The sequence below is a fragment of the Panthera leo genome, chromosome C1 (genome assembly GCF_018350215.1).
Source record: "Panthera leo isolate Ple1 chromosome C1, P.leo_Ple1_pat1.1, whole genome shotgun sequence".
Classification (NCBI taxonomy): Eukaryota; Metazoa; Chordata; class Mammalia; order Carnivora; family Felidae; genus Panthera; species Panthera leo.
Window position 1 is genome coordinate 62,705,534 of NC_056686.1, and position 16,104 is coordinate 62,721,637.

The 16,104-nt window shown below is 37.7% G+C and overlaps 1 protein-coding gene across 10 annotated transcripts in view; it reads right to left on the bottom strand.

The window, feature by feature from the left end:
• SLC44A5 (solute carrier family 44 member 5) overlaps window positions 1–16,104 on the bottom strand; it is a 371,332-nt gene that overhangs the window by 310,011 nt on the left and 45,217 nt on the right. For 8 of the 10 annotated variants that reach the window (XM_042952512.1, XM_042952509.1, XM_042952507.1 and 5 more), the window contains exon 2: window positions 10,939–11,014. The exons of 1 other annotated variant lie outside the window; for it this stretch is intronic. In XM_042952512.1, the coding sequence (XP_042808446.1) occupies window positions 10,939–10,951 (13 nt within the window). In that variant the 5' untranslated portion in view covers window positions 10,952–11,014. Of the gene's footprint in view, window positions 1–742; window positions 762–10,938; window positions 11,015–16,104 lie in introns of those variants that run through there. One more of the 10 variants, XM_042952515.1, reaches the window with a different exon arrangement.

Consider the following 16,104-nt stretch of genomic DNA (forward strand, 5'->3'; position numbering starts at 1 on the left):
TCTTAAACTTGTATGTGTACACAGCTCTCTAGGGATTTTGTAAAAATGTAGATTCTGATTCAGTAGGTCTGCAGTAGGCCTGGAGAGTCTGCATTTCTTTTCTTTTTTTTTTTTAACTTTTTTATGTTTATGTATTTTTGAGAGAGAGAGAGAGAAAGTGAGCAGAGGAGGGGCAGAGAGAGGGAGACACAGAATCTGAAGCAGGCTCCAGGCTCCGAGCTATCAGCAGAGAATACAATGTGAGGGGTGGGGGGTGGGATGGGGCTCGAATTCATGAATGTGAGATCAGGACCTGAGCGGAAGTCAGACACTTAACTGACTGAACCTCCCAGGCTCCCCTGGAGAGTCTGCATTTCTAACAAGGCTTCAGACAATGCTGATGCTGCTGTTCTCCATCACATTTTGAGTATCAAGTCTCTACAGGGCCACTGCAGTAGGAAAATCATCACATCTCTAATCTCTTCATCTTATCCTTCCTAATAATAAATCCTCCTAAAATGTTGATCTTAGGGTCGTAAGTTCAAGCCCCATATGGGTATGGACATTTCTTAAAAATAAAATCTTTAAAATCAATCAATCAGTCAGTCAATCATACATACATACATACATACTTTCAATATCTATCACTTTGCTGGTCAAAAACTTTCAGAGGTTCCCTATTCCCTTCTATGTTAGTGATTCAACAATAGATGTTTATTAAAACTTTACTGTGTGGCAAATAGATACACAGCCCCTGACTTACAGTTGAGAAGCAAGTAGGTGAGTAAGAAACAATATGCAGACTCTTGGTGGGAATGCAAACTGGTGCAGCCACTCTGGAAAACAGTATGGAGGTTCCTCAAAAAATTAAAAATAGAACTACCCTACAACCCAGCAATTGCCCTACTAGGCATTTATCCATGGGGTACAGGTGTGCTGTTTCAAAGGGACACATGCACCCCCATGTTTATAGCAGCACTATCAACAATAGCCAAAGTATGGAAAGAGCTCAAATTTCCATCGATGGATGAATGGATAAAGAAGATGTGGTATATATATACAATGGAGTATTACTTGGCAATCATAAAGAATGAAATCTTGCCAGTTTGCAATTACATGGATGGAATTAGAGGGTATTATGCTAAGCGAAATTAGTCAGAGAAAGACAAATATCATATGACTTCATTCATATTAGGACTTTAAGATACAGAACAGATGAACATAAGGGAAGAGAAGCAAAAATAATATAAAAACAGGAAGGGGGACAAAACATAAGAGACAAATTTGAAGAACAAACAGAGGGTTATTGGAGGGGTGTGGGAGGGGGGGCTAAATGGGTAATGGGCATTAAGAAATATACTCCTGAAATCACTGTTGCATTCTATGTTAACTAACTCGGATGTAAATTTAAAAAATAAATTAAATTAAATGGTAAAAAAAAAGAAATTACAACTGAAAATAAGTTTCTCTTATTTTCTGATGGTTACCAGAGGGGAGGTAGGTGGAGGAGGATGGGTGAAATAGGTGATGGGGATTAAGGAAGGCACTTGTGATGAGCACTCGGTGATGGAAGTGTCGAATCACTGTATTGTGTACCTGAAACTAATATTATACTGTATGTTAATTAACTGGAATTTAAATAAAAAATTTTAAAAAAGATTTAAAAAAAAAGAAAAAAACAATGTGCAGAATGCTAAGAGCCCAAACAAGAAGGGAATAACTAATTTCTTGAGACCTCTGTTTCTTCATCTATAAAATGAAGGTTAAACTAGACTCGTGGTATTTCATCCTCCATGTACATTGCAATCACTCATATCATCCTAATACAGAGTCTCAGCCCAGACCAATGAAATGCTGGCTGTCAGTACCCCACATTCAATAGGGAATATCAGCTCTTAAAATTTCCCTAGGTGCAGACAAGTTTGAGAACCAATGGACTAACCAATGCTTCCCAAAGTGTTGCCCGACTATCAGTATCACCTGGAAACTTGTTAGAACGACAATTCTCGGGCGTCATTTCAGACCCAGTGAATCAGAAACTCTGGAAGCAGGGTAAAGAAACCCGGGTTTTAACCAGCTTTCTGGGTGATTTTGATACACTGTGAAAACCACTGGATTAGATAATCAGCAAATTTCTCTCTAGGTCTAAAATGGTATCATTCTTTGACCTCAAACAGCCTTTTCAAGGACTTTTGTTATCCATTCTTTATAGACTAATAGCATAAGCTCTGAAACTAGACTTCCCAGGTTTAAATCCCAACTCCTACACTTAATTTTAGTTCTCTGGGTTTTAGGTTCTCATCTATAAAATGAAGATAATGTAGTACCTTTTCCCACAGAGTTGCTATGAAAATTAATGATTTTGTATATGTAACTCACTTAGTAGAGTGCCTGAGAAGTGTTTCAAGTCATTACTCAATTGTCACTCTCACATTGAGTACTTCACAGCCACTCTGTCCAAAACTGCAACCCACTACTACAATTCCCTTTCCCCTCCTCTGGTTTATATTTCTCCTTTGCAATTATTACTCTGTAACACGTATCTCACTTGATGCTTTGTTTATTATCTGCCTTGTCCCACTAAGATGTAAACTCTATAAAATCAAGGATTTTCCCATTTTGCTAAGAGTTGTATCCCCAGTGTCTAGTGCAGGGTCTGGCACATTGGAAGTACTCAACTGGTGGGATGAATGGGTGAATAAATGTTAATATTATCAATATTAATATTATTAGCAATCCAAATTCTTCTTATTGAAACACAATAGCTTAAACTTCTTGTTTATTGTTCTAAATTGTGCTTATATCTTATTACATGCTTTATTAAAATTCTGTCTCATACCTAACAATGCCCTTTTATTAACTTCTGCTCAATACTTCTTCAATATTACCTGACAACTCTGACGGCTTCAGCCCTCTAACTCTCTGAATATCTACACAGTGTTACTGTCTATACAATTTAACACCTATTGATCTTAATTAATTATCAATGGAATGAGTAAGTTCTAAGAAATTTACTGAAAGAGGCTGCATCTGTCATGCAACAAGCATTCATGAAAAATTAGAGAGGAAAGTAATCATGGGAAAACTTACCATTAATTAGTTATGTAATCCTCAAATAACAAAAATGGTGCTCTACCTTTTACAAAGTACCTTTATATACATCAGCTAGTTTTGGCTAGGTGATCTCAAAGACTATGTCTCCTTGCTTTCAAATTTTCAAAATGTCTTCAAGTATGGGGAGACCATTTTTTGAAGTGAAAAGTTAAGAATAAATCATGAAAGTCAAAATTGAAGCAGATAATGACCCAAGAAGTTGTTAAGTTCAGGGATAGTAAATCAGATCAGTGGTTTTCTTGCCACCTACCCCCCCCCCCCCCCATACTCCTGTCAGTCAGGTCTGGAAGAGGCCCACCATTATCTCCAATGCAGCCCTCTAGGCAGCCATTACCAACTGATCAGAGCTAACAGAGAAGGGGTTTGAGCTAACATTTGCCATCCTAACCTAGTCTAATCATCTTGGTGAAAGCAAACAAAACTGATGCTAAGAAATTTAAAGTGACTCATCCAGTCACATAGATGGTAGCAGATCAAGACCAGAACCAGCCTCCTGACTCCCCTCCAGGATTCTCCCCACTGCCTTTCCTCATTTATTTCTGAAATTCAGGATTTAAATTTCTATTCTAAAGCAATCAAAACACAGAAAGCAAACCTTTGGCAGAGAGTTTTCATATTAATGCTCATGAATATAACGTTGAAATCAAAAATGACAGTTTTGAGTCAAGTGATAGACAGAGTTGGTTAGTCTGTTATTTTTCAGTTGGGTTTATTTACCGAAGCCTAGAATGTGTCATGACTGGAAATAGACAAAACAGATTATTTTAATTCCACTGTCCTAGAAAAAGAAAAGGAAAATAGTTTTCATTAATAGGAACTGGGCTCAAATCCAGTCCCAAAATAACTTATACTACTGAATCAACTTTTTAAAGGTGACATTTCTCTCATTAATGGGCATGCACTATTATAAATATAGTTTAATCACTAAATTTAAATTACAAGAAAAACATATTTGAAGGAATATGAAAAAATAAGAGATAATGGAGAGAAATAGACTTCTATTTTAATATAAATAATGGCATTTCCTCATCATGGAAATTGTGCTCACATTTTAGAATTATAATTTTCCAGATCCTCTCCCTAAAGCAGTTTCCTAATATTGCAATCACCTTTGCAACTCAGTTGGAATGAAACTGACTTGTCAAATTTTACCCAGCCAATTGATAAGTCTGTCTTGATTAACTCTCATTTTTAGGTATACTGTAATTGAAGCTGCTTTTTTGGGAGAAACCATCATCTAACACAGTTAGAAATTGCCCCTGGCACTGTCTGCATTACCCAAGAAAACCAGGACAGCAAATGACAGTTCTGTTACCTCACAGAGTTAATCCATTTTAGCAACTATGTTACTTAGTTTGCAAGGTAACAGCTGTTGGCCCCATAGCTTATCCTTTCACCCTGAGAAAGTGAGCCCAGCTCTTATTTGAGGGTAGGATGAGGAAAGTAGCAAGCACACAGAATTTCTTCTCTTCAACATGGGCCCTGCTACCATGCCAGAGGGGAAGGAGTGAATGCTTGAAACAGGTAGATGCAGTTCAGGGCCTATACTGCCCCTGCTCCACAAAAAAGGGCAGTCAGCTCCAGGGTTCTCCTGGGGTCTGGATATACACAGGAACAATCCATGTGGGTCTCAGGAAAACCTAGCCACAAACTGATGCTTGCTAGGAGAGCCCTGGAAAACTGGAGTGATTTTCACCTCAACCCTCTTTGTCAGTTGAGATCACTGGTGGTCCAAGATTTCGGTCAGAACAAGAATGAAACCAAGAGTTCTAGTCAGACCCCATCATGTTGGCCCAGGCCTGGGTCCTTTAGGCAAACAGGATAGTCAAGACAAATCATGACTTCTAGAAAGCAGAACAATAGTTCCCAAGGAATGTTTGTGAAATACTGGAACACTCTGCTTTCTGGCTTAGGTATTCCAAAAATGCAGAGATCGCTTGCCCTGCAGCACGTTATTATTATTATTATTATTATTATTATTATTATTATTAGTTTTAGTTTTTATTTATTTATTTTTAAGAGAGACAGAGACAGTGTGAGTGGGGGAGGGACAGAGAGAGAGAGAGAGAGAGAGAGAGAGAGAGAGAGAGAGTGAATCCCAAGCAGCCTCCACGCTGCCAGAGCAGAGACCAATGCGGTGCTGGAACCCATGAAACTGTGAGATCATGACCTGAGTAGAAACCAAGAGTCGGACACACAACCAACTGAGCCACCGAGGTGCCCCTCCCTGCAGAACATTATTGAATCATTTTTTAAATCAACCCACTTTCTTATCTGGAAAAGGGACAAGTACCCTGCCTAACTTAGAAGAAATTACTTTAGCTGGCATCATAGACATCATTCACAATATGGAAGATCCTTTAAACACTACTATTTACATTTTTAAAACTCAAATTCCTTGAAAACTTGCTGTATGCTGGCTGATCCAACACAGTAAATAGAGAATAAATTTGAGTTGGAAAGACTTGCCTTGGAATTAGTTTTGTCATTCCTAGCTCTGTGACCATGAACAAGTTACTATCGTTGAGTCCTAGGTTTCTCTTTTATAAAATAATCATAATAAAATGCATTTCACAGTGTAGTTCTGAAGATGACATGAAAAGCATAGGAAGTGGCATAAACATGCCTGCCCCATGAGAAAAAATAAGTAAATTTCTTCCCCTATTTCCTTTTTTCTTACAAAAAAAAAATCCATGTTAAAATGCCTTTGGATGTCGTATATGGCTTAAAAATTTAAATAACATGCCAATGTTTGGATAAGTCTATGAACTGTAGCTTATGTAACTAATTTGAAGCAACTAATATTCATATATGTAATTACATATAAAATTTCAATGAATAACTGCAGTCGTCTAGTTGAACAATTCAAATTGGTAGCATAATCTGGATTTCTTTTTCCAGAAATATAGTGCAACTTTATTTTTCTTCCTACCAATCCCATTATGTTAGGAGAGAAAGAGGCACAATTTACCCCCCCTCAGTTGAATAATAGCAATATTTTATGGCCTCTTTCCCATGGAGTCTTCTTTTTTTGTGTTAGATTGACATGTATCTCTCAAAATATGTCTGCTAATCTGTCTTCCAGAGCCTGCTTATGGGCCTCTAATATTACAAATATAGCAGAGCAGTGTTTGGAGCAAATATGTATAGTCTTGCAAAAAAAAAAGAGGCGGGGAGGGAAGAAAGGTATGTTTGATGCATTTAAATAGTAACGGTACCATGGCCAAGAACAACAGCAGGCTTGTCCATCTGTCCATCATGAAACTGAGTTGTGCCTACTAGTTATCAACAGGAGGTGGCCATGTGGGCATCACACTAAAATAGAAACTCTGTCACTCGGAAGACAAGGTGAGGAGGGAAAAAAGGATTAACTATTTCAGAATCAATTTCTGGGTTAGAATGATGAATATAAAGAATTGCTCCATGTTTCTTATTCACAGACTATAAATTTTTATTCATTCTTTTACTCATTCATTAAAGATCTTCTGGGTGCTTTTTAAAATTTTTTAATGATTATTTATTTTGGAGAGAGAGGGACAGAGCACAAGCAGGGGACGGGCAGAGAAAGAGGGAGACACAGAATCTGAAGCAGGCTCCAGGCTCTGAGCTGTCAGCACAGAGCCAGATGTGGGGCTCAAACTCACGAGCTATGAGGTCATGACCTGAGCCAAAGTCAGACACTCAACCGACTGAGCCACCCAGGCACCTTCTGGGTGCTTTTCAGAAGCCAGACACTGTGCTATCCATTATGGATCCAGAGAATAATTTCCTGAGTTACCTGGCTGGCTCAGTCAGTATAGCATGTGAGTCTTGATCTCAGGGTCATGAGTTTGAGCCCCACGTTGGGTGTAGAGATTATTTTTTTTTTTAAAAAGAATAATTTCCTTCTTTAAGGAATTCTGTTCCATGAAAGAGACAGAGAAGTAAACAAAAAATTATAATACAGAAAGAAGACAGCCAACGTATATACAATATACAGTGGGAACCCAAAGAAAGAAGTAATTAACTATGCAAAAACATGCCAACTTTACAAATTTGTGATTCATCTTTGCACAGGAACCTTGTGAATCTCTGTAATATTTCAGTGTTGTTATATGTGCTATATAAGAGAGGTCAACCAAAGAAGTAGAATAAAAAATCTAAGAATTAACAGATAGGTCTTGATCAACTGTTTGCCTTAGGGTGGAAGAAAAAGTGTTATTGCCTTTACTTGCATTTATTGCAGTCCTTTTTTCCTTAAGTATGTATGTATCCTTAATTTTTATATGATTTTTAATCTTATTAACTCTGTCTAAATATGTCATTTTCTATTTTCTATAAGTAAGTTTGAGAGTGTGACCACTGGACAACAGATAGATACAGATATGGATACGGATGTAGATCTAGATACATTTTTAGATGTACAGGTAAATGCAGAAATAGCATCTTGGCTTCTGGAAATACGAATTATGATATAATTCTTAAATTTTACAGTAAAGCATTTTCTTTAAGGCAGTTTCCTAACAGAAGAGTGAATATAAGGCATCGCATTTATTGGCATTTAGCAAAATTAAAATGTTAAGGCAAATAAATCTTCAGTGTGCTTTAAGACCTACTATAAAGACCTCCTTTCAATTGCAGAAATGAATAAGGAGTGAATTGAGGCACTCACATTTAAGCTAAAGTAGAAAGTCTCAGTAAACTGTCAGCTTGAAAGTCCAATTTGAGGGGCGCCTGGATAGCTCAGTCGGTTAAGTGTCCGACTTCAGCTCAGGTCATGATCTTGTGGTTCATGAGTTCGAGCCCCGTGTTGGGCTCTGTGTTGACAGCTCGGAGCCTGGAGCCTGCTTCCGATTCTGTGTCTCCCTCTCTCTCTGACCCTCCCCCCATTCATGCTCTTTCTCTCTCTGGAAACATAAAATTCACATCAGTTTCACATCAGGTGAAATTTGTTACTCCTCTCTGAGGCAATTTTTGGTGCTAGACCATTTACCCATTGGTTATCTCTGGCATTGGCATTTCTCTTTGTTGTCCCTGAAGCCATGTACCTCCTACAGCTACATGCATAAAAATACTGTCGTTCCTTTCCATGACCCTGCCCCCCAGTTACAGGAGCTAAAGGCACATTCTGGAAATACAGCATGAGGCATTAGCACCAGGTACTAGCACCAGGCTTACCCAGAGTCTGGGTCCGCCTTAAAGAACCCACTCCAAAGAGTAACAACCATCACTCTCCGTGCCTCTGTCCTGATGTCCTGTCCTGGTGGCCACCAAACTGAAATGCCCTATCCCCTGACAAACTCAAAAGAACATAGTCACATTGTTACTAATACACATCAATCAATCTGACAAACACAAAAGTTTTAAATTTTATCTCTCGACTTTTATCTCAATTTTAGACACATAATCAGCCTTTTTTACATGCCAAAATTTCATTTGTACATTACATGTATATAATGAAAACCCCAGTGCCCATATAGAGATATTTGTTTAATGGATTTATTCTGTCTGTCAATTCTGTATAAGTAATTCTCGGTCACTGCTCTTGATGTGTTTCTCTTACTATGAAACCAAGCACAGCTTCACAGGTAATTTTGTTTACTGAATATTCTGTACTGATGGTGGTGGTGTGGGTGATGTTGCAGCTTCTCAGCTCTACTTTAAAAAGTGTAGAAGTGTTTGGGGCGCCCGGGTGGCTCAGTCAGTTAAATATCTGACTGTTGATCTCAGCTTAGGTCATGACCTCAAGGCTTGTGAGTTCAAGCCCTGCACTGGGCTCTGTGCTAATGGTATGGAATCTGCATGGGATTCTGTCTCTTCTTCTCTCTGCCCCTCCCCTGCTTATGCTCTCTCTCACTCTCTGTCAAAACAAATAAATAAACTCAAGAAATATTTTTAAACAAAATAAATAAAATAAAATAAAACACAAAGTGTACAAGTGCTGCCCTATGAATGGACACGTTTTTGCCAAGATCTGTGCTATTTCCTATGACTTTTGTCATAGATTTCTAATCATCATAGTTTTTTTCATTCTTTACATCTGTTAAAACTTTCCCAAAAGTGGGATTAAAAAATAAAGAGAAAGACGTTCTTACAAAATGAGTTGAGTGATGACTCAAGCCTAAGGAGTTTGACTTATAAATGCCATAGAGAAAGGCAATTATTCATTTACGGTCTAAGGCCTGCAAGCTGCTTGACATCAAATGGAAGTCAATCGAAGCATCAAGTAGTAGAAGTGAAAAAAAAGGTGGATGTTACTGTGAATGAAATGGTTTCTTTCTGATGGTGGAAGTTGTGATGTCTTTTCTAGATTATCAGATAGCCAATATTTATAAAAGAGAGATAAATATTAAATGAGCAACAGGGAAAAGGGCTAGGTAATACTCAACTTACAAGTGCATCATGGGTCCACAACTCCAGGAACATGCCAATTGTTTACCTTTGAGAAATTATTTTCCCTTAAACCACTGTTGTACATGGCAGCAATGTTTTGCTCTTAGCTCACACGAGCCAAAATAAACTACAATGTAGTTGAAGTACAATGTGGCCGGAATAATTCTACCTCAAATACACTCAGGCATTTGTAACACAATTCTGAATCACAATTTGTGAACAACCATAAAACCACCATTTCATCAGCATATACATACTACTTCTCAGATACTGTGCCAATACACTCCTTACCTTGGTCTGTGAAATAATTACTGTTATTCTCTTTTACAGACAGATGAGCAAACAGGCCTAAAAGACTAATTTTCCCCAGATATGTGTATGTTAATAACATTATATAACTGCATGAAAGAAAATGTCCTTTAAACTGGCTATTCCCCAGTGTTCATAGTTTAGGCACAACTGTAATCCCCACTCAGCGGATAACTTCTGGATGTACAATCCCCTGTAACACACTCATAGAAGCAGGGGTTCCTATTAGTGACCAGCCACACAATGCAATGCATTTACAGCCTTCAGGAACCTTATGTAGATTTAGATACATTATTGGGCCATTTTTAAGCATCTTGTTAAATCTTCAGATCCTATGTTTAATAACCCTTTTAATCTTCTTAAAATACGCAGCCAAAGATCAAAGCTGCTGTTTCAAGTTCCACATTGTATATCTTCCATTTTAGTTTGTACTTATGCAGCATTTTACTTTTTGTTCATAGCTAGGAATAAATTTTCCTTCATGAAGGAGTAAAATTTGCACTTAAAGAAAACAGCATTCATTTTCAATAAACATTCACTAAGTAACCACCTTTTCCAAAGTTAAAGGCTAGGTCTGAAGAGGGCAAAAAAAGTGGATGAGACCTGGTCTGTGCCTACCAGGGGCTTAAAACCTAATTCTGGAGATAGAGATATAGGAATGAGGGTTAAAATTTGAAGGGAAGCCCCATGGTCCCTCTCCAAGGAACACCTGACAGCATTTTGCTTACTTCTCTAAGGAGCAAGCTCTGGGCATGTCACAATATGAGAAAGGGGCTGAAAACAATAATCCTCTAAAATAAATGTTAAAGATTCTGCTTATAGCAATAACTCTTCAGGTAGAACGACACAGGGGAAAGGGAGCAGCTTCAGAAGTGACTTGAATATGCATGAGGATGTGCTTTTACTAACTGCATAGCCCCCACTCACCAAATCTACCCCAGAATCACTGCTATAGGGAGGATCCAGACGCAGAAGGAGAGGATGAGATGGGAAGTCTTGAGATGGGAAAAGATTGAGAACCATAATGTCTAACATGCTGCAGTTTTTCAGGTACAGCTCCCAATGTGTATATTCATTTTTCTATCATCCTTATTTAATATTGAACAAATAATATTTTACACAAAAGTCCAGATCAAGAGGGACTTAATTCGAGTAGGTGATTACCTTCGTCACTCATAAAGAGGCTGTATCTTCAGAAGGTGGCCTGAATCACTGCACAGTTGAGCTGCTTAAAAGAAGTCTGTGATAAAAACAAGTATGGAGATGGTTATCTAAAGCAAATGATTTTAACTTATTAAAAACGAACATTTTGGGAATATTCTCACAACTACACTTTACACTCCCTAAAAACCTAGAGAATTAGCCTAATTCTCTTCTAACACGTAAAATACTACAGGTATCTACTCTCTGCAGGAAACTGTTTTCTTCTTTACTATACTGAAATAAAATTCTCACTGCCTCCTAAATCCTGGTCCTTATTTTTATTATCTACTCTCACACTTCACATCTACCTGTAAGATGCATGCCTAACCAGTTGATATCTCTATCCTGTCTTCTGCTTATATGCAACCTTTTTTCAACACTCCCATTTATGGTTTTATGCATATCTGCCAAATTGGTGGTAGATGGCATTTTTCTTTTCAGTTTAGCTCTGTGTTTCCTAATTTTAGGTCAAGTATTGTAATGATTTTACAACACATAACTTATTGTAAAAATTTGTTATAAAAAAGCATTTTTTAAAAAATTTTTTTAACATTTATTCATTTTTGAGAGTGAGAGAGACAAGAGCATGAGCAAGGGAGGGGCAGAGAGAGAGGGAGACACAGAATCCGAAGCAGGCTACAGGCTCCGAGCTGTCAGCACAGGCCCCACGCGGGGCCTGAACTCACAGACTGCAAGATCATGACCTGAGCTGAAGTCAGATGCTTAACCAACTGAGCCACCCAGGCACCCCAAAAAAGCATTTTTTAATGAAAAGGAAAAGCTAATTTTACCATGTAGACATCACTACTAAAATGTGGTCATTTTTTCTGTCACTTCTTTTTTTTTTTTAAGTTTTTTAATTTACTTTGAGAGAGATTGAAACAGCACAAAGTGGGGGGTGGGGGGAGGGCAGTGCAGAGAGAAAGGGAGAGAGAGAATCCCAAGCAGACTCCACACTGCCACCATAGAGCTCGGTGCCAGGCTCAAACCCACGAAGCCATGAAATCATGAGATCATGACCTGAGTCAAAACCAAGAGTTGGATGCTTAACCTACTGAGCTACCCAGGCCCGCCTGTCAGTCATTTTTCTATATATGTTTTGCAACTTTTTATTTTGAAATAATTTTAGACTTACAGAAAAGTTCCAAAAACAGTATAGACAGTTCTTGTATACCCTTCACCCAGCTTCTCCTACTGTTAACATCTTCCATTACAACAGAATAATTATCAAAATCTTCTATGCATATTTTGACAAGATTGAGATCATACTTTTTGTTCAATCCTTCTTATATTTCATGATAGCATAAGCATTTCTAACATTTAAAAATTTTCAAAAAAATAAAAACTATTATTTTATTGTCCAAGTAATGTCCTATCTCATCAATGCATATTTTACTTAACTATTTCCATGTTGTTGGACAATGAGATTACTTGGTAATTTCTTCTTTCATTAAAAAAATCCTTATCAACACAGGTTATAATTTTTAAAAATATCTACCAATTTTATAGGTCAAAAAATGGTCTTGGGGCACCTGGGTGGCTCAGTCGGTTAAGCATCCAAAGTCGGTTAAGCATCCAATTCTTGATTTCAGCTCAGGTCATGATCTCATGGTTGGTGAGATGGAGCTTCATGTCAGGTTCTGCGCTGACAGCACGGAGCCTGCTTGGGTTTTCCCTCTCCCTCTCTCTCTGCCTCTCCTGTGCTCATGGTCTCTCTCTCTCTCTCTCTCTCTCAAAATAAAAAACTTAAAAAAGAAATGGTCTCTCATTTGAAGTCCTTTTTTTTGTTACTATTGAAAGTGAACATTTTAAATGTTTGCTAGTTATTTTTATTTCATCTTTTGGAAATTATTTAGGTTCTTTTTGTCTATGTACTTACAGATGTCTGAATATGTTACTTACAAATTTGTGTAAAGCTTGCATATTAAGAATATTAAGCTTTGACTCAAAGATTACAAATATTTTTACTGTTTAATAATTGCATTTTAATTATTTGTTTTGTATTCATTTTGGTAATCCCAAACAATTTTGCTAATTGAAAACAAAATGTCCCCTTTATAGCAATACTTTGTAAACTGAGATCCACCAACTATTAAGCATCTTGAAGATATGACTCTTGGGAATTATGGGAATTTATTTCCTTAAAAAAAGATTCATATATTATTCAAATTTGACAAACACTGAAATAGGTATAATGGTCAAAAGAGATATCCCAGGTTATAAGACGTCATGTCATACAAAAGAAAAAGTTCATGAAAGGATCAACTTGCATTTCACATTCTTTAGTGTTGATTATATTATACTATTTTAATGTCTTAAAAATATCCAGAACTGGGGTGCCTGGGTGGCTCAGTCGGTTGAGTGACCAACTTCGGCTCAGGTCATGATCTCACGGTTCACGGGTTCAAGCCCCGCGTCGGGCTCTGTGCTGACAGCTCGGGGTCTGGAGCTTGCTTTGGATTCTGTGTCTCCCTCTCTGCTCCTCCCCTGGTCACACTCTGTCTCTCTCTCTCTCAAAAATAAAGATTTAAAAAAAAAATTCAAAAAAACTATTCAGAACTAAACTGTAAATTAAAAACTAATTTCTTTTTTATTACCACAAACTAAAAATCAGAAAGCTATATTACACTTCAGCAACACCAAATTGCTTAAGAGCCCCCAAATAGCCTGTGCTTTTGTACATCTCCCGCCTCTACCCTTGCTGTTCTCTTTGCTTGTACTCTCTACCATCCCTCCCCTTCCACCCAGTGGGAAACTCCTGGGCCTCACTGCCATTCCCTCTACCATGCCACTCCCTCCTCCCCATTGTCTTAACTATTGCATCTCCTAACTTCTGTAACTCCTCTCTGTTTGCTTTTGCTGTCACATATTAAATTTGCCTTTATAGCTGTCCTTCTTCCCCGATTGTCAGTAATCTAAGAATAGGAGAGTCAAGTCAGCCATCACTGTAGCCCCAGTGCCTAACAAAGTTCCTGATGTATAATGGGAGCCCCATTAGTGTTTATAAAATGAATCAAATTATCCATATAAGGTAACAGTCTTCTGGGAGAGTTGTAAGAAACTCAACTCTGTGTCTCGATTATACTGATAAATACTACTGCAAGTTCATCTACCAACTGTGCTATCAGTTCTGTCTCATATGGTCCACAGTTTCTCTTTGGCACTGTCGATTGATTTCTATTCAGTGACAGTGACTCAAGCAGAAAAGAACACCTTTCCTCAGGCAGATGAGAATCACTCATTTTCCCCCTCTAATGGTTTATGTTGAATAATTTCAAACTTACAGAAGAGTTGCAAGCATAAAACAAAGAACTGTTGCATACTCCTCAACCAGATTCACCAATTGTTATCATTTTGACATATTTGATGTCTTTCTCATTACACACACACACACATAATGTATAACATAATGTGTAACATTATAACATCGTAATGCATAACATCAGGAATCAAATCTCAGTTTATCTGTCACTGGTCATATTAACTTTGATGACCCAATAAGGTAGTGTCAGCCAGATTTCTCCTTTATAGACTACCATTTCTCACTTTGCAATTAATAACTAATCTCTGGAGAGGTATTTTGATAATATATGTCATTCGTCTTCAGGCTTTTATCACCCATTGATTATTCTCCTGAATCAATTCTTTCCACAACAGTTCCAAAATGGTGATGAAAATGAACTAGCCAGGAAAAGCAATGGAAAGAGTATTTCAGGCCAAAAAATAGCAAGTGTGAATACTCTAAAAAGGGTTAGGGAGTTGGCAGAACTAAATGGAAATCAGTGGGACTGGAATATATTGAGGGAAGAAAAAAAATGCTTAAATGAGAAAGGACAGGCAGATTATGTAAATCTTTGTGCACCAAGGGAAGGAATTTGGATTATAATATAATTGTGATGCTTTTAAGTGGGAAACCACATGATTTTCATTTTTAAAAGATTACTCTGGCAAGGTGAAAACAGGTATTCAAACAAAAATAGGTACACAAACATTCATAACACAATTATTCATCATAGTCAAAAGTGGAAACAACCTAAATGTCCATCAACAGATGAATGGATAAACAACATGTGGTATATCCATGCAAGGGAATACTACTCAGCCATAAAAAATGAAGCACCAATACATGGATGAACCTTGAAAACATTATGCCAAGAGAAAGAAGCCAGGCATAAAAGGTCACAAACGTACAACTCCATTTATATGAAATGTCTGGAATGGGCAAATTCATAGAGACAGAAGGTAGACCAGTGGTTTTCAGAGGCTGAAGGAAGGAGAATGGGAAGTGACTGATCAATGGATGAGGATCCTTTTTGAAAATGAACTGGAATTACTGATGGTTGCGATACATTGTGAATGTACAAAAAGCCACTTAATTACACACTTTTAAAATTGTTAAGATGATGGATTTTATGTTACGCGAATTTGACCTCCAAAAGGAAAAAGCCCACACTTTGGACAATAAATTGGTTTGTAGGGGAGGAAGCTAGTTACTGCAGAGGGAGTCCATAACTGCTCTAGAGCAATGACAGCAGAGGCAGAGAAAATGGGAAAGATCAACTGCATATTTGGGAAGTAAAATTTACAGGATTTGCTGACGTCTGTAACTGAGGGGGACAGAGAGGTCTAGAAGTATTCAGAAGCTTCAGATTTGGAGGATGAACATGTTTTAAGAAATGAAGAGTTCAACTTCAGACATGTTAGCCATGAGATGCCTCAACCCAATCTGGACTATCCTATGTTACAAAAATTTCACTTTCTAGGGTGCCTGGGTGGCTCAGTCAGTTAAGTGTCTGGCAACAGCCCAGGTCATGATGTCACAGTTGATGAGTCTGAGCCCCTCATCAGGTTCTGCACTGGTAGTGTGGAGTCTGTTTGGGATTTTCTCTCTCTCCCTCTCTCTCTCTCTGTCCCTTCCTACTTGTACTCTCTCTCTCTAAAAATAAATTTTAAAAATTTCACTTTGTAGTATATTACTTTAACTTTTCTAGACTTGTTTCCTCATCTATAAAACAGGAATACTAATGGTATTTACCTCAGATGGTTGTTCTTAGAATTAAGTTAGGTAATTGATAGAAAGCTCTTATCACAATTTCTAACACATAATAAAGCTTCAATCACTGTTAG